Source organism: Dryobates pubescens, chromosome 14 (genome assembly GCF_014839835.1).
Source record: "Dryobates pubescens isolate bDryPub1 chromosome 14, bDryPub1.pri, whole genome shotgun sequence".
In the NCBI taxonomy this organism is placed as follows: Eukaryota; Metazoa; Chordata; class Aves; order Piciformes; family Picidae; genus Dryobates; species Dryobates pubescens.
Window position 1 is genome coordinate 6513472 of NC_071625.1, and position 20216 is coordinate 6533687.

Consider the following 20216-nt stretch of genomic DNA (forward strand, 5'->3'; position numbering starts at 1 on the left):
AGCTAATTCTGAACCTTAGATTAAACAAATGTCATTAAAAAACCAAAATAGCTTCCTTGCCACAAACTATGTTTCTCCTTATTGAAGAGATCCTTTATTTAACTGGTAATAAATTACAACCAGAATCAACAATGCACTAGCTTAAAGGGTTCAGATTAACAGTGTAGAGTAAGGGGCAACAAAACATTAAATTGCTTCATCCCACAGTTCAATATAACCAACTTTTCCAAGAAAATTGGGAATGAAGCCACAAAACACACATTTCACTGCTTTCCAGCTTGAAGCCCCTCAGAGAATGACTTGGCTATTTCTCTGATAAACATCTTAAAATAAGCTGATTATATTCCTGTCCAAGTCAATAAAATCATGTTTCTTCCTTTATGACGGGTTGGTTTGACTTGTCAAAAAGGGAAGTAATTCTGTGAGGAAATCAAGCATATGAAAGCCTGTACATTGTGTGTCCTGCTCCATTTAGAGGTGTGCCACATGCAGAAAGAACAGTTTTGCCATTTATTCCAGGACCATAAATGGTCTCTGCAGCTCTGTTACAATTGCTGTTGTGGAGAACTGAGAGTGGAACCCCAACAGGGCTGAGAATGTCAGCCTGCACTTTTTAGTGATGTAGCTCTATCTTTAGTGTTAAGGAGATGGATTCAGAGATGATCACGTTACCTGGAGCTCTAAAACTGACATTTGTTGAAGCCACATCATACATGGCCACACTGAAGGATACTTTCACTGGTGTGTAACACTGTGAGGATCTCTACACTCCTGACTGCACTTTTGTTAAACAATTTACAGGGGCTGCAACGTTTGCCATGTTGTGCAGTGTTTTGGAGGTCTTAAAGCAAGTGGCCATGGGTAATCAGATTAGGGTTGAATCCTGTAATCGACATTATGCATTATTTAAGTCCTGACACCGTATTACAAAACATTTTCTGAAAAGCAGAATGAATAACAAAGAAAATGTGATGATTATTGTGAGGATCAGATAACTACATGTTAATGTAATATTCTCTCTCTGATTCACTACAATGACTATACAGATTGCCAAGTGAGAGACTTCCTTGACACCTCTTGGGATATACTAAGGTCCTCCACTATCTGGGAGATTTTTAGAGTTAATTCTTGTTCTGGACAACAACAACAAAACATATTAAAAAGAAAAATCTCTGAAAGTAATTTGTGTTCTTAAGGCAAATTGATTGCAAAAAGACTGTTCCTACTAGACTCCTCCTCCAGTAAGATGTACTGTTAGAGTCATGTATTTCATGGATGTGTGTAAGGCAACATGATACCTTGTTGCTAGTCTGGTACTGCAATTGTCTTATTGAAGTCCCTTCATTCTTTCTACTATCTGATCCCTACCTGATCTTTCTCTTCCTCTTCCAGTGACGCTTCCAAGGACAGTATCACTCCACATAAGGGGCAGGGGAAGGCAGGTGGGTGCTGAAAGATGCACGAAGAGGAAGATGAAGTTCCCAGGACATATTATAGGGTGGGGAGCTTGGTGAGCATGGAGAAGGGAATGCCAATTATTCATCAGCTCTTCTAAGGTCAAGTCAATAAAGGAATGAATAACCCCAAATTGGTCTCCCTTTAGAACAAGCAAAGACACTTTTCCTCTTTTTACCATCAAAGTAATCTGGCAAAGAAAGCACACATAACCCAACCTCCCTTGGACCCCCCAGCCCACCCTCCACTTGCTCACATACAACCTTGAAGTCTCAACAGAAATCAGCCTATAACAAGATTATTAGCTTTGCTATTTTTTTTATCAGCTGTTCACAAGAACCTCCTAGTGCATAAACAATTAGGATGACAGATTTTAAACAGGCTTCTTCTGAGGCTAAGGGAATAGGTCAAATGCTGTTGAAGGTATTTCTTTCCAAAGTTACTTACATCAGTGTGCTCTTTGACTTACAAGGCAGCTTTAGTAATCAAACTGATTTTTTTCAAGCTAAAGGCTGAGGGTAGGAAACAAGTCCAAGAGAACCATACAGTGGAAGCTGTCTACTTGCAGAAATTACTGGTATCATTGTTTTGATAATATCCAACAAATATGAGCAACTCACATTTGGATCCTGAGGAAGATGCCCCACTCGAGGTGGATCGTGATGCTCCTTTCATGGAGAAAACCCCTTTGCCTCTGCGAGTGGTTGTCACAGTCACACGAGGACGCTTCAGCGGAATCACTGCACGGGGCGGTGGGGGGACACGGCCATGGTAGTCAAACAACCTAGAAAAGATGAGGTCAGCTGGTGTCCATAAAGCCTTCCATGATTTCCTGCTATGGAAGCCCTAAGTTTTCATGTTATTTTTGAGAAAATTACCCTTTGAAACCATAATCACTTTATATCACAGCCAAGTTAGATTTCAAGGACCTCTGCACATTAAGAGCCATATTCAGATTTCATTCACAGACCAATGCATAGCTCATATTTTTTGGTGTAGTTTAATGCACTGTGAAATTCTGTTATTTGCAGTATGGAAAATACACAACCTGCTTTCCACAGGTCCACATCATTTCATGGCAGACGACTGACAGTGGTACATTTTGCTGTGGTGGTGTTTCAGCTCCTTTATTACATAGCTTAAATTCTACTTTTCTATCTGCTCTCCTTGAAGACAGAAAAAGGAATTATTTTTTTCTGAAGCCAACCATCATCACAAGGAGATACCCTGCAGTTTGTAAAATAGGAAAAGGGTCTTTATTCTGAGGAACTTGTATGTCCTTCCTGAATGCACAGAAAAGAGGTCCCAACATATGTTTTCATTACTGGAGGATGAATTAATCTATAATCACTAAAATACCCAAGCAGGATGAATAAAAAAGAACCAACCCACCCAACAAAAAACCCCCACAAACCCAAAACCCAACAAACAACAGCAACACAACAACAAAAAGGGCTTGTTCAAACCAAAGTAAAAATTACTCTACAACCTAAATGAACTTGTCTTCCCAAAGAGAATGCCCCAGACCTAAAACCACAGTTATCAACAGCAGCTAACTAACCTATGTAGAAAGAAAATTAAGGCCACAGAAAAAGTAAACAAAGCCACATATAAGTTTAGATCATAAAAGATATGGGCTCTGAACACAACAGGTCAGGAGAAGAAAGTTCAGGAAATGAAGATTTCTAGTTCAGAGACTGAAGCAGAGGGACAAGCAACATTCTCTCAAAACATTCTCACGTTTCTTTCAAATGATATTTGCAACCAGTAATTATGGAAATTTATAACTGCATGTGTAATTGTCACAATTCTGACTGCTGCCACCCAGCTGGGCAGACAGATTTGAAAACACACACGAGAAACAGTAATTTGTTCACCACAGTGTTTAACAGCATGCTTAACAAGCAGCAAAATCAAAGTCTTCTAGCCTGTTTTCTAGCAAGTAAACAACTAATGCTTAAATCTCGGGATCCTCATTGTTATCTGTACTGTAATGCTACAAACAATGTAACCAGCTCCCTCCCTTTCTATAGCTGCCTGCAAAATCTATCACAGAGATCCTGCTACCCCCAGAGCCTTGAAAGTTCTTACTCTCTAAGCAATTACTAGGCAATGTTGAGCATAACTAAACATTTGTGCATGAAGATAAAGATGAAAACATTTGGGGGAATTTTAAATAGCAATACTATTTGTTGTCACTCTTCATTTATCACATTGGATAATCTGCAGGTTGGCCACGATGTCCTGCTTCACATTAATAGGCAAATAATGTTTCAGAAGAACTACAAGCTATCATGCAAAAAATCATTATGCAATTATTGCTTCAAAGATATAATTTTTTTCCTAGCTTCCAATAACTCATCTTTAGATAATGTAGTGAACTGAAAAACTCTGATTCCTTTTGTTTGTTTGTGTTTCAATATATAAAAAGACTGTTACTTAGTATTGCTATTGATACTCTTATTAAATTATGCAAAGCTTTTGGACTTGGTGGTTTGTTGCATCAAGCTCTATGCGCTTCAGTGATACGCTTTGTTTAAAAGAATGTTGTGTTGCTTTGGTTTTCTCAGTTTTGAAGTATGCTGCCTGTTTTCCTTGTGCTTGTAATACAAGAAATGATAAAGAGAAATGCTCAGTTCTAAAGCAAGTATAGGTCCCAACAAACATTAATGTGCATATGACAGTGCCTTTTCTGCCACCCACTCTTCTAAGCTGGGTAGTCCAGATCTTGTAAGTCTGTCTTCATACAGATTGTATTTTACACCACTAGCCACTCCTGCCTCCCTTTGCTTTAGTTCAGATAAGATAGGTGTGTTTTTCAGGGAGGCTGGAAAAATTAATGAGTATTAGAAAAGAAGACCTATGGTTTGGGACAAACCACAGAAATTCAGAAACATCAAAAGTTCAGCAATTCAAAGACTCATGACTAGATCTCTTAATTTATACTCCCTGCAGGTATGTCAATAACACACTGAACTCCCCACAGGATTTTCTTTCCCATGCCTATCATATAGAATTTTTCAACTTGCACTTCCATTACCTTGGATCTAACAGAGACTCTTAACTTTCCAAGATTTTTGTTGTCTCTGTGTCAGCACATCCAGCCTTGTGAGGCCATCCTCATAGTTGGGGTTTTTACCATAAAAGTTCAGAAAATTATACTATTGGATAGCTTTAGTGACACATTTAGTTGTCATCAGTGTTCCAAAGTAAGACAATCACAAAGACAGACACCACAGAAGGTCCACAGAAACAACCTTCAATGTCCTGTAAGTATTCCTTTTGGTCATGTTTCCACAACCATTAGAGTTGTTAATTTGTGCTACCCATAATATACAGAATTGGGGAAAAAAACGATGACACATATATCATATAACAGAATCAGCACTCTGTTTAGGAACAAACAAATCCACTGAAGAAATTCAAAGCAATAACCTTGGGGAAAGCAAACACAAGCCTGTGGAATCCAACTTTTTGCAGGACATGAGCTACACCTACTCTCAAGGTTGGACTGAGCAGAATTAAATTACATTAATGGGGTTTAGTCCATACATTTACAAATTGCTATTTTTATCTCTGTCCAAAGTGAGCTGTCATTTACATGCAAGAGCAAAACTAGTAGCTTAACTTGAATTAATCCCAGGAAACCAAACCAAACAACAACAACAACAACAACAACACCAAACAACAAAACCCCAACAACAAAAAGACCAACCAACCAACATCCCCAAAATAATTGTTTCTACATTTTTCCTACAGTGATAATTCAACTCCGGGTCTAAATTGCCCTCCTGCTATTGTCCATCACTTTTCATAAAATGAATCTCAGATTTAGAAGAGGCTGGTGGAGCAATGCATTGTTCCCCTTAGACTCCTTGGTCTATGCTAAATCAAGCTACTGTCATGCAGAGACACAGCACTGCTGGATCACAGTTGGTTATCCATGGTCATCCACATCACCCTGTGTTACAGTGATTCTGCTACATCTGACTGATTAAATCTCTCAGTGCTGAGCTGGGATTTGCAAATGTACAGGCACAAGTCTCTGTCTTCTTAGTTATCCATACTCCTTTTTCTCCTACAGAAACACACATGCTGTTTAACTTGCAGGTTTGCTTCTCTCAAGGTCCTTCTAGACTTCTAAATGTTCCTGAAAGACCCGTTTTTCAGGAGACATTCTCCATCTTTTCATACACATGGATGCAAAGACAAAGGCATGAGTGTCTTACTGAAGAATTTTACAGCTGCTCTATGTTCCAGTGAATGCAAGCCTAGAAAACCTCTGTAGGAAGAAAAACCGAGCAATTAAGCTACCATTAAACTATTCAGCACAGAAAATGCCCCAAAAGCTCTTAGAGAAAGATAAGACCAAAAAGAGAAACTTAATCAGCATCTATTTGATGGTGATACTCTTCTCTGTTTGTAATATATTCAAATAGTCTTCTTCTGATACACAATAGAAATAATGAAATGAATAACAGCTCGAATCAGAACAGACCTGCCTAACTAAATGACGTGCTTACATGATAAACAAACAGTAGAAATGGTGTTGGATGTACAAAAATATAACCACACATACCGATTGTAGAAATCGTCTCTGTAGTAATCATAATCGAAGACATAACCGCTGTGGAAAAACACAGAAAAACAAGAATGAACTGGTTTATACAAAGTTATGTATTGATTAAAGATTTTGTGCTAATTTCACCTTACTCTCACATTTAAAGTTCTTCCACTTCTTTTCCCATAACTTTACACTGTTGTACACGACGTTGTTCAATGTTGTTGAGAGCTACCACGGCAGAGTATTTGGAAATGTAAAGTCTGGGGCAGGCAGAACAGTGTAAGCAGTTGATAGCACATATAGCAAGGATTTAACACAGCATGACAGCTCTGGAATCAGAAGATCCTTATAGTGTAACTCTCTGAGTGATCAAGTGGGGTGAGCCCACTAATACCAGAGCCCTCTTTGCTGGACTAACAGCAAATCCAGTAGACTAGAAGGACTTAAATATAGGAAAGTCTGGTAAATTAGTGAGTTGGTGAGCAGAGAAAAAACCAATACATTTGATTTATGAGAAACATGAAAAGACTTGACCTTTGGTCCTTGAGATAGCAAGTCTTTCATTGTAAAGAGAAAAGGAATAAAGTTAGGAAAATGAATGATGTAAGGAACAGTGTTACAGAGATGCCTTTCCTCTCAGGTTCAGAACAGAATATACATGCTTGGGTGGGAAAAGACAGGAACCAGTGAGGGGAAAAAAATACAGGCAGGAAATTGCAAAGGTCCAGGGGAAAATTATTTTTGAGCTGTCAATTAGAAAGTCAACTCTAGATTGAGCTTCCTAATTTTGCATTCCATTATCAACAAATGGCAATGAAGTTTATCTCACACATCTGAAAAAGTGGTCTGCATCGAAAAGTCACAAGGGATTTGCACTCTGCCTGATGAAGGACTAATAACACAAACCCTGAGATTTTCGCCTGCCTGAGAAGGGAAATTATGAATGGTAAAGATGAGAAGCATGAAGAAAGTATTAAAAAAAAAAAAAAATAGAGAAACTTTAAATAAGAAAGCAGAAAGGTAGAAAGGAGAGCATTAGAAAGGACAAAAATATACGGTGGTGAAAGATGGTAGCTACATATTAATGAAGTTTGTCTTCACAGGGAATGGACTTGTGGATAATTTTTACTCTTGAACACTGAGCAAAATATCTTCAGGTTTTCTGGATGCATCATTGCAAGAATGGGTTGAGAATTCCAGAGTTCTTTGGGTTTGGGGTTTTTTGGTATATAATGCCTCTTTCTCCTTTTACTTCCCTTTGCTGTGTTTCAGAGGTTGACCACTGAAAAGCAGAGGAAAAATAGAATGGGCAGGCTTAAATTACCTCAGTAATCATTTCATTCCAGTGTTTTCAATTGGAAGGCTTGCAGTTTCCCCTGTCTGCAACTGTCAGAAAAATCTATGAAAGGAGCAGTAGGTCAGGGGACAATTTCTGCCCTTGCTCTATCTGCCTCAGATGCGAGTGCCCACATGCAAGTGATAAGTTATACTATCTATCTAGATAATACTGGACCACCAAGACCATGAGGCTCACCAAACCAACTATAGCCTTGTTGGTAATTTGTTTGAGAAAATAAAGCCCTATATATATTTTATATGAAGTACTTATTAAATAGCCGTGAGACAGTGGAACCCAGCAGCAGGGGAATTGTGTGTGACGAAGCAAAATAACATTAAGTAATAACAGCTACACCTTGCATAGCTATCACGTTGCTGCACCTTTACAGGGTGCCTGCAAACTTTTCCCTAAGCTATGCAACAGCTTTTATACCTTGTCTTTCACTCTGTAGCCAGTCTCCATGGAACCAAGAGGTACCAGGTAGCAAAGCTATTATTTTACTTACAGCTATTCACAGCATGCTAGTGGTTTTATTTAGCTGCGTGATTAATAGCTGCAGTAAGCCCATACTTAATATTCAATTGATGTTTTTAAGTAGAAGATAACAGGCAATTTGAAGAACAACGATTAAATTGAAAAGACCTGTCACATGAGACCTTTCACCTGGAGTGACATTCATTCAATTTGCATAAAGACCAGATAAATTCGTTTTTTCAAGGTTGAAGACCATGAAGTTGATAGAGAATAATTCACTTTGCATCAGACAGAGTAAAGCTGAAGGGCAGCTTTATTTTTCTGTGGCAACTCAGCTCTGGCCTGTAGGACATAATAAGGACTTCTGGCCCCTTACTGGGTTTTCAGAGTGTGGAATTTATCTTTCATGTATAAATAGAATAGAATAGAATTAACCAGGTTGGAAAAGACCTTTCAGATCATCGAGTCCAATCTATCATCCAACACTATCTAATCAACTAAACCATGGCACCAAGGACCCCATCAAGTCTCTTCCTAAACACCTCCAGTGATAGCCACTCCACCATCTCCCTGGGCAGCCCATTCCAATGGCCAATCACACTTTCTATAAAGAACTTCTTCCTAATATCCAACCTAAACCTCCCCTGGCACAGCTTGTGACTGTGTCCTCTTGTTTGGTGCTGGGTGCTTGGGAGAAGAGACCAACCCCCACCTGTTTACAAACTCCCTTCAGGTAGTTGTAGAGAGCAATAAGGTCTCCCCTGAGCCTCCTCCTCCCCATGCTAAGCAACTCCAGCTCCCTCAGCCTCTCTTCAGAAGGCTGGTGCTCCAAACCCCTCACCAGCCTTGTTGCCCTTCTCTGGACATGTTCCAGCAAGTCAACATCTTTCCTAAACTGAGGGACCCAGAACTGGGCACAGGACTCAAGGTGTTGAGTACAGGGGCAGAATGACCTCCCTGCTCCTGCTGGCCACATTATTCCTGATGCAGACCAGGATGCCATTTGCCCTCTTGGCCACCTGGGCACACTGCTGGCTCATGTTCAGCCTACTATCGACCAGTACCCCCAGGTCCCTTTCTGTCTGGCTGCTCTCCAGTCCCTCTGACCCCAGCGTGTAACTCTGCATGGGGTTGTTGTGGCCAATGTGCAGAACCCGGCACTTGGATGCATTAAATCTCATACCGTTGGACTGTGCCCATCTGTCCAGCCTGTCAAGGTCCCTCTGCAGAACTCTTCTACTCTCTAACAGATCAACTCCTGCCCCCAGCTTGGTGTTGTCTGCAAATTTACTGATGATGGACTCAATACCCTCATCCAGATTGTTGATAAAGATATTAAAGAGCATGGGGCCCAGTACTCACCCCTAGAGAGATGACTCAAAGCCATTACTTAGGATGGTGCCCTTAATGGTGCACAAGGAAGGAAAGAGATCTCAGACTGAGCGCTAATTGTGCTAGTGAAAAAAGTCAGTAAGCTTGAGAGAGCCAAGTGGTTGGGAAGGACTCACAGTTTCCTCAAATGAGGGTAGTGTCAGGCAGTGGAGGTGCTGGGTAGGGAAAATGCAGGAAAGGGTTTCTGGTGTAGCAAGTGGTAGTTTGTGTCCTTCTCTACCTTCTGCTCTCACTCTCTCGCTGTACCACTGAGGAGAGCCTGTGACAGCCTTCATGCAGAATGTTTTTATATTGTTAAAATATGTGACTTCAAATTAAAAAAGAAATTAATTTCCTGTCATATCTTGGATAGTTCTTCTCTTTTGAGAGAAGCAGTTTTGCACAACAGTCAGCCCCTGTGAATTCCAGTCTTTTACTCTGGCCCCTGTTCATGTAGCATCTGTCTTCAAACTGGACTCAGTTCTTTATGTTCCCTCAGCTTTGCAAATGACAGTTTCAACCCCCATGGTCTAATGCTTATCTGTGAGATCAGAACAGCAAAATGTAGAAGCACATTTTAGAGTCTGATTACCACTTGATAGTGTAATCAATGAATGCTTATAAATTTTTATGGGTTGCTTATCTTTTAAAAATATTTCATTGCTTCATAAGCTTCTGATACCACTATGTGGTCCTTAACTTTCACAAGGAGAAACCTCAGTGGTTTTAATACAGTGTTTTACAGGTGAAGCTATCTAAGCGGCTCTGTTACAGATGCTGCCTTTAACCTTAAAGTTAGGTCATAGGATCATCGAACAGTCTGGGTTGGAAGTGACCACCAAAACTCATCCAGTCCAAACCCCTCTGCAGTAAGCAGGGACATCCTCAACAAGATCAGGTTGCTTAGAGCCCTGTCAAGCTGCACCTTGAATATCTCCAGGAATGGAGCCTCAAGTACCTCTCTGGGAAACCTGTTCCAGTGTTCCACAACCTTCATGGTAAAGAACTTGCTCCTAACATCCAACCTAGATCTGCTCCTCTCTAGTTTGAAACCATTGAGCCTTATCCTACCACTACAGGCCTTTGTAAACAGTCTCTCTCCATCCGTCTTCAGGTACTAGAAGGTTGTTGTGTTGCATTTTCCCATGGTTTAGTTCTGTACCATCCACTTTGCAGGTATTCTGTATGTTACACAACAGGCAGTCTCTGAAATAGGCACACACATGGCTTTAGCTGCAGCAAGCATTATCCAGTTTGTCCTTCCCATCCATATCTCTGCCAAAAGGTTACTGATCCCATGGCTGGATACAAGCTGCAAACATATTGTGGCCTTTGACAGTGCAACCTGTTAACACAGCTGACAAGGCAACAGAAGTTGATTTGCTTACATTTCTATTCTGAGTTTGGTGTAAATGAAATCACCAGAATTCAAGGACATCCCTGTTAACTAAATCCATGTCCTGTGATATGGGTGCTGGGGACTTCAGCAGCAGCTAGGAAAGAGTCTCTGCTTTCCCTACAGACTATTTGGGATTTGTCTGCAGAGGCAAAAAGCCTTTGTGCATGGAATTACCACTCATATGGAGAGGGAAAGTGCCAGTTCTGTACATACAGGGATCACTGGCAAACATGTAAGCAACAGCTACTTGAACTTCAAGGTAAGAATAGGACCCAGAGGTACTAGAGGTGGATGGGTTAATATGAGCTATCAACAGAGCAAGGGGCTCATTTCCTTTTTCTCTTCCCCATTACTTAGTCTCATTGATGAAAGCCAACAGAATTCAAGTGCTGGTCACAAAGAAAAGACATCTATCTTTCCATGATATTTATTAAAGTGACAGAAGAGGAACAGCACTGTAGGACCTTGTCTGTAGACACTGACCTTTATGGAGTAAGACAGGGTGGATTTAAAGCTTTGGGAAATCTTAATGTGGATACTTATTTATATCCATGTCTTTTTCCTTCTCTGAAATTCTAAATGAAGCTGTGGCAAAAAAAAGGCAACATGCTGTAGCTCCTGGGGTTAAGCATTCTTCACTGTGACCACTGAGTTAACAGCCCATGGATGCAAGACATCATGTGAGACCCCTAGAGATCTGGGGGTTTAGCCCTGTTGGCTATGAAGCACTTGTCCTGTATGCATATTGAAAAGGCTGTGAACCAACAACAATGAAAAGATGACCTGGGAGAAACAAACAAACAAACAAATCTTCTGATTTTCCAAAATCTTCTGATTTTTTTTAATGAGCTGAATGATGATGTTTCATTTGTAATAATGTGTTAAAGACATTAAACTGGGAAAGTGACCAGTACATCTCTCCACCTACAGCCATAATTGCTGACACTTATGCATGCCAAGGGACAGACATAAGCTTTGGTCAGTGCTGTGGTATAAAACATGAAGCAGAAAATTAGCAGAGATAATCACTGGCACTGAGATTGAGGTGACTGCAGGGCTCTTAACCTCTTGAGAGTCATTCCTTAGCAACCCAACAACCTGTGTTACAGAGAGGGCAAGAAATCACTGGCACGGTGTTGAATATCAAATACTCAGCAAGTTGGAAGCAGAGAAAGGTTTAAACGAGCCTGCGAATTGGTGGAGTCAGCGGTTTCCTAATGGCACTGTAAACAGGCAGAATAGTTACCCACAAACACACGCCTTCTCTGCAATATTAAGAACAAAACTGTGTGCATCGTGCTGCTATTAAAACAGAAGACAGTAAAAGACACCACAATGCTCACACTGAGGCAAAGAAAACTCTTCAATAAAGTGTGTTTCTGTTAAGCAAAAGTCACGGTTCCTTTTTCTGACCTAGTATCACCAAGATAATCTTGTACAAGGTTTCTCTTTTGGTTTCATTTCCCTTCATTTAAGATTGTGTATGCCTGAAAAATAAAGGATTCCCCATCTTTTCAGTAATGATGCTGTACATATTCTAATTTCCTATGCATTTGTGCAGTTGCAGATGTGTCAGCCTGCAAATGCAAAATTATGCTGCTGCATCTTTGAAATAGACCTATGGATACAATTATCTCTTTATTTCTCTGATGATATTGCATATTTAGAATGTATTAGTATGGATTAATCTTTGTGTTCTGTGTTCTATGCCAGCAAAAGCTATTTATGAACAAATGATCACCTCCTGTTTTAACTTGCGTAGCTCCAAACACTAGTGAGTATAACTGACTTCAGAGGAGTTATCCTGATTTTAGAATAGTTAATGTAGTACAGAGCAGAAATAGCTTTTCCTATTTTCACAGCAACAAGAATTTCTCTCTTGCAGATAAGTCACCCTTAGCTCATAGCCTTCTTCCTTTTCACAGGTACAAAGATGTATTTATAAATCATAAATGTTGACAAACCAGGCACAATGTATCTTAATTCACTTGACAGTGCTATCACCATTTATACTGTCAATGGCTTCTCTGCTGTCAGGGCTGGATAAAAATATTAAACACAGAAGCAATATTCCCTCAATCAAACTCTTTTAGGAAGCACATATCAACCTAACGGCTGAAGCTAGTATTCCAGTCATTTGCAAAATCATTTCTCTTGTCATGTAAAAATAGTGCTAGGAATTGTTCCTGTTGAGTGCAAAAGAGAATCAATCTGAACTGATGTGAACATAAAAAAGGGGAGTGGGTGAGGGTGATTAGATGATCTAGAGGATAAGCACTGAGAGATGGCAACTTTCTCTCTTAGAAAATCAATCAGGTGGCAATGACTTACATGAGCTACTGAAAAAAGAAAAGGTGGAGATTTCAGGCCACTTTTCAGTGGGTAGTTATCGGCATTCCCCAAATACATGAATCAAATAGGTGGGCTAAATTCCACCTTTACCTTAGAGCTTATTCAATTTTAGTTAAAGTTGAGAATGCTGATAGAAATGGAAGGCAGCTTCTGTTTTCCAGTTCGGGCTGCATGTTCTGCAGAGAAAGAAATACTCTTTCTCAGCCTGCTTTTTGCCCCCAAACTTACTGTCAAAGCTAAAAAATTGTCATCAGTGCCTTCAACTGATATTTCTGGCGGTTTACAGCTAAAAAAGAGTGACTTGGAAGAAGAAAAGTAGAGTAGAGTAGAGTAGAGTAGAGTAGAGTAGAGTAGACCAGACCATCGTGTCCAACCTATCATCCAACACCACCTAATCAACCAAACCATGCAACCAAGCACCCTATCAAGTCTCCTCCTGAACACCTCCAGTGATGGTAACTCCACCACCTCCTTGGGCAGGCCATTCCAATGGGCAATCACTCTCTCTGTGTAGAACTTCCTCCTAACCTCCAGCCTAAACCTCCCCTGGTGCAGCTTGAGACTGTGTCCTCTTGTTCTGATGCTGGTTGCCTGGGAGAAGAGACCAACCTCTGCCTGTCTACAGCCTGTCTACAAGTAATTGCAGAAAAGCATTTTACATTCATTTCCATAATGCAGCTATGAGTGCAAATAGGTATAATTAAAACCAAAAAATAACCATCAAAATCCATAACCACTTGTTCCAAAATGCCAACTGGTTGAACAAACCCTACTATTTGCACATTTCAATCACAGATTAATTTTCATAGTGATTCTGTAGCCATAAGTTGACAATGTATTATAATTCTGCGTGTTTTGTTCAATTATAAGTGCAAGATAGATATTTATGGATTTTTTTTCATGAGGTGGGGTAAAAAACACAGCAAGGAATGTAGTGCTGTAAATTTTTTAGAGAACAACCCATGACACGGTACATTATACTTGTTGAAAGTTTGCCTAATAGCAGGACATATTCTGCTTTTGTTTTATTTTGAACACAGGGCATGCTACTACATGCTAACACACAGCTGAATATCCAGTAAGGTATGATGTGACTTCTCACAGTAACTGTGAGGCTACATGACCACAAAATAACTAACTTCCCCCCTTCCTCCCTCCCTTCTTTCCTTCCTCCCTCCCTTCCTCCTGTCCTTTCTTCCCTCCTTCCCTTCCTCCCTCCTTCCCTCCCTCTCTCCTTCCCTCTTTCCTTCCTTCCCTCCTTCCTACCTCTTTCTACGTCTCATTGTAGAATACTACTCTTTTTGCTTTCTATAGTCCTTTCTCCTGGACTTATCCTCCTGCAACCTTGTAGTATCATAGTATCAGTCAGGGTTGGAAGGGACCACAAGGATCACCTAGTTCCAACTCCCCTGCCATGGGCAGGGACACCCCACACTAGACAAGGTTGGCCAGAGCCTCATCCAGCCTGGTCTTAAAACACCTCCTTTCATTCTCCCCACTGAATGTTTCAGCCTCCCAGCTTTCTTTCAGAAACTCACCCACACATAATTTCCCCTCCTCTAGAGAACATCCTGTCTCGTCCAGCAGCGAGATTACAGACATTCAGCACCAAGGAACTGTTCATCATTAACTCACCACATAAATGATGTGCATATTTATTGTTTTCCTAGAATTACTAATGAAAGGGCAGTCTTGGATGACAGAAATACCAGAGAGGATGTAAAAGGGGAAGGCAAATAGAACAACCAGAAGAGAAAAACAGTGATCTCATGCTCTGTTGCCTTCCTCAATTATGAAGCACATTGTCACTGATGTTATTGAGGTCAGAGAGGGAAAATAAACGTATTAAAGTGTGTATTTGTGGAATTTGTTGGCAATAAGAGTTAATAAAATTAGGAAAATATTTTTTTGAGGGGGTTGTGTGTGTCAAATAGATTAGTCTGTTTTCTATGCAACATATATTTTTCTCTGTATATGAAAATGTAAGTGGAGGAGAATGAAAAAGTTCAGGAAAACAGTGAAACCACAAAATAATTGCTTGTATTGCATATGACTCAAAAATGCATAAACTGGGATCTTTAAACACTTAACCATGACACAAAACCACTGTCAAATGTAGTAACAGCAGTGGACCAGCATCAAGGCTTTGTAATCTCTTTCTCAGAGGTACCTTCAAGCAAAAACTCATTTTATAAATTTATGAAACAGTGAAGTTCATCCACTGAGAGTATAGATTCTCAGTATCTTTCCCAGCTCTCTCTATATGTTGTCATTCCTCAAACCTCTCCTGTCTCTTTGGGGACTACTCTGGCAGCCTCACCATGAACTGAGCCCTTGCAGTTTCCTGACTTCTGCTTCTCCCTCCAGGGTAAACCTCACACATAATTAAACAGTTGGTACCCTCTGCAAATGTAGAAGACCTGCTGCTGCCTACATCACACAGCCTGACTGGTTTGAAGCATATGGAAAGTCTGCCTGTCTATAAACAATGAGTTTAAATACTTGTGTAATGTGTTCAAATCTTCCCAGATTTTCATGAAAACACAGCCCCTGAATACCTGGCTTGAATGTGAACGAGTGTTACAAGATTATGTTTGGGTAGGTAGTTTTATTGCTTTCATACTGTCAAATGCATCCAGTATCTCCTCTACTTTTTATGTTTTTCCTCTGTTGAAAGAAAATAATTTTCTTATCACATTTCAAAAGCTGGATTGAAGCAGTAGGTATAATGCCTGCTCTTTCCACCAGAGCTATCAAATAATCAGGATGGGCTGCATGTGTTTATGATATGCGTTGTACAGAAGATGACATATGGCTACATTCTAGTTTCTGCTTTATAACCTATTGTCTGTAGAAAGAAACCCCCTACCAAACCTTCCTGTGAACCAAATGAACATGCATATTGTTGAAGTCAGCTGAATAATATCAGAGCCTGCAAGGAGTAGGATTTTCTTTTAACTATTTACTTTGTCAGAATGAGATCCCTGAAAGAGGTGATTAAGCAGAGATTTTCCTATAGATATTCTGTAAGATAGTGTTAAGGGAAAGAAAACTCTGCTGAGCTAGAGGAGGAAGAGTAGATGACAAATTCCAGTTAGGTATTTCTCAGAACAGTTCTGCCAGAAGAAAATTAAGGCTTTTTGTGTTTTGAAGGGCTTGCTAAAGCCAAGCCCACCAAAATTCCTCCACCTCTTGTAGAACTAAGTACCTGTGATTCAAAAGGTACTGTGATTAAGCTGTGATTTGGAAAACCACAACCTTCCAGTGTTTTCTATTATCATATACTTCCCAGAAATAGGAAAGTAGTAGTTCATGCAGATCTCTAGTCTTTTTACAGGGGAAAAAAAATAAATGAAAAAACCCCCTAGGCATTAGTGCCAGCTTTTCTTGCATCTCTCTTGTACCATAGAATCATTCAGGTTGGAAATGACTTATGCGTCTCTCTGGGCTTTCTACCTAAACTGTCTATAGAAAACAACCAGTTTTAAAGAAAAGAAAAGAAAAGAGTGAAAAAGTCAGTGGTTTGTACTGTTGGGTTTTTTAACATCAACACAATAGGAAGAGAAATGGAATCTCACCTGACAACCAGATGTATAAAGCACATGCATTTTCAAAGACAATCTCATTGAAGAGCTATTGCCTCTTATCCAGAAATAATGTTATCCCCTGCAGTTGGCAGTAAATGAATCTAGGTTCTCACCGGCCTCAGAAAAAAAGACCCCAAACCAGCTCTATTCTTTATTCTCTCTCCATCTGTCTTCTGATGTCATGTCATTAAATTACATTTAATGAAGACAACAGACATGCTTTAAAGTTTGACAGACTTGTTAGTTACTGTGATGGATTTCCTACCATTGCACGTGCAAAAGGAAAGCCTTGATGCTGCTATGAAAGTTACACGCAAGCAGTTAGACACAAAGAAGAATAATTCAAAGAATTTCTGCTGTGGGAGAGAGTTACAAATTGTTATGGTCTCTGCTGCCTATATAATACCATTACAGGTCTTAAAAGATGCTGCAATGGCTTTGTCTTCCAAAATTAGTTTTGAATTACAGGGCTCTAACTGGTGATCAATTACAAATCTGTATATAGCATTATCTGGAATTTAGCAAGGGCTAAACATTTACATGCACATAATTGCCATGAATCAGGTGCTGTGAAATAGCTGGGTGAGTGGTTAGTGACTCTGATCATTCTAATACCCTAGAGGGAATGATAGCAGTTTTGTTGAGGGTGTAACTGTGCATTGTTATTATCAAGAACAGCATGCCAAATATGAGGAGTGAATGTGGATAATAAAAATCTGCTGGCAATTAAACATTACTATTTTTTTAAATGTTACACATCCTTTGCCACAAAGGCTGTCCTTTTTTGGAGTATCTAGGTCTGAATCCTTCAAAAGCTTTTGCATGAAGTTAATTTGATGAGTGGCCAGTAGTCCACTTTGATGAAGTTTTACCAGAACTGTTGCCTCTTAGGGTAAAGTCTTCCAGGCATTCGGACTATCTGCACTATTTATTTATGTATTTATCTATCCCTGAATGAGCATGAATGCTGCAGAAGTTAAATAACACCTGTGGGTAGAAGCACTCTGTGTGTCTACAGGCTAACACTAGTATTCAGCAGGGTTAGGTGTTTCGGCCTTCCCTAAGAGTTTTATTTTCACCTCCAAGAGATACCAAATTCAACTTTGTGTTCTGGCCCCAAATCATAACATTGAATTTACACACTCTGTCCTGAACGGCTCATACACTGTTTTCTCCCTGTGTTTGAGACACAAACTACAACAGCAAGTGGTGGGGTCTGTTCCTCTCTGTAGCTGCCTGCTTTCTGAGAGAGGGGAAGCAGTGCTATTTGAAGATCCAAACCGCACTTTTCCTTTGTTTAATCTCTTATGGGAAAGCATCAGCCCTGCACATACAGGCAGAGATCTACCAACTGTGTCAGCCCTGAGCTTTTAGGCTGACATACTGCATGTTCCCTGCCCTCCCAAACAGAATTAACAATGGAAAAGTACCAAGAAGTTGTCATGGCAAAATGAAAGAGCATAATTAGCCTCTACAAGGCAGTATAATGAACATACAGAAACAAATCTCTGCTGCAGAAGGCAGATGAATCAAAGGCTGGTGATCAGGACCAAGTTGTCTGTAGGCAAAATAAAGTAATTTAGATTGGTGTTTTGACCAAACCTGGCTGCAGAAAGCATTAAAAGCACTCATCTGTTAGTCTAGTCAAGGTTGAGCCAGCATTTCTTCTGCAAATATTTACTGTATTCTAAAAGCCTGGTCATTGCAGCCATCCGTTTGGGTTAGAATCTTAGATATAGATCTTGGCACAAGAGCTCATTCTTTGAACAAGTGATCCCTCCCAATTGCTCTGAGATTAGGAAGAACTCTCTGAGACTTTGTTACAAGGAGGTGGATGCTCTGAAGACCTCCTTTGGGGTGAAGAAAATAAAGCAATAAAGGGAAAAAGTAGCAAAGAGGCAGGGACTAAATTTTCGATCCTTATCACTATGAACTTGCACAAAATAATTCAAGGACATTACAGGCAAACCATTGGGAAGTGACTAAGTCTGTTTACTCAGGTTAGATTTCCCAAGAGGAATCCGGTTTAGTGACAAAGCAATATACAGTGGCAACGTGGAGGTAAAGCGGATTTAGAGTGGCCACCAGTATGGAAACAAACGCAGACACAAACATGTGCATAATGCTTCCTGCTAGGTAGACATCCCCAAATATCCTAAAATTGCCAGCAAATTTCTTAAGATCATGACAAGAACTACAGAAGCAGGAGTTATTATTTTGTGGCTATTGCCATTAGTATAATTGCTATCATTTTCTTATATTTGCTTCCTGGATTTTTATACTTTGAAGTTTGCTTCTCCACCACAATGGCATGTAACTTCTTTTTTAATCCTAAAGTTGAGATTTTCAGGTAATCACCTGATTATGAGAGTGGAAACCTCAAAAAAGCTCAATAGGACAAGTTACAAGTGGAGCAATGAAAGGCAATAGCAGAAGTGATTGAATTTGGTAATAAATTTGAACATATCAAAGCATACAAATCGAGAGCATACACCCCACACCTCTCAGTTTGACCAGCATCTGACTTATTTTTTTGGTCATAATTTTGAGTTGGTATAAAGAATAAATGGCAAAGAATGAATTCAAAATATACTCAAACAGACAGAAATTATGTTATGCTATAGAAGTTGGGATGTATCTTGAACTCGCTTGTACTGTTTTGTTGAGCTTCTCTGTTCATAACGGACACGATTCTGTTTGCTAACTTTAATTCACGCTTCAGAACTCGAAGCAGACTGTTTTGTCTGAAGTTAATACAACAACTTGGAAGCTATGGATAACTACAAGGTAGAATTAACATGTCAAATGCATGGGATCTTTTGTCTGCAGTTTATGTTCTTTGTGGTATGAAGCCACAGAATCACCGAGGATGGAAGAGACCTCAAAGATCATCAAGCCCAACCTGTCACCACAGACCTCATGACTAAACCATGGCACTAAGTGCCACGTCCAATCCCCTCTCGAACACCTCCAGGGATGGTGACCCCCACCACCTCCCTGGGCAGCACACTCCAATGGCCAACGACTCTCTCAGTGAAGAACTTTCTCCCTACCTCATGCCCAAACCTCCCAAAACAAGCAAAGTGTGTTGTGAGCAAAGAAAAATGAGAATAAAGGGACAAAGAATATGGACAGAATGAGAATGTTAGGAAACCTAGGACAGTTTTAAAGACAGAAGTTAAAAGGATAAATAATGCATGAAAAGTGGACTTCTATCTCAGGAGTAAAATACAGACTCTTACCTTTAGTATATATAAGGGTCTACATTTTATAAAAGAAAGACAATTTTTTTGTTCAGCATAAAACCATCTTAAAACAAGCTTTTAGAAAGTTTGGCTAATTATTTGAATATAGAGACTATATTCCTGTTTAAACAGCTATGATTCTATGAAGGCAATGGCTGTAACATGCAAATCAGTGGAGTAATCTCTAGGTAGGCTAAGCATTATTTCTGTTCTTGAAATTCCACAATACTTTCATTTTAAAAGAAACTATCAAGTTCCTTTTAAAAATCTAAACTGAGTGGCTTAGACAAGTGATGCAGATAATAGTTGAAATGTTTTCTGACTGAAAGATCAGTAAAAACAAAAGAATTTTCCAGCTACCTCTCAATGCAACATTTAACTTTTATATCGTTTACTATAAATTTTCTTAGTCAATAGAGGCAAAACCGCA

General features: G+C 39.7%; 1 protein-coding gene across 1 annotated transcript in view; it reads right to left on the reverse strand.

The window, feature by feature from the left end:
- The window catches only part of RALYL (RALY RNA binding protein like), a 365227-nt gene that overhangs the window by 30135 nt on the left and 314876 nt on the right, over positions 1-20216 (reverse strand). The window contains exons 5-6 of the mRNA XM_054167309.1: positions 6035-6082; positions 2076-2239 (exon numbers count right to left, since the gene is read on the reverse strand). Coding sequence (XP_054023284.1) covers positions 2076-2239; positions 6035-6082 — 212 coding nt within the window. The remainder of the gene's footprint in view (positions 1-2075; positions 2240-6034; positions 6083-20216) is intronic.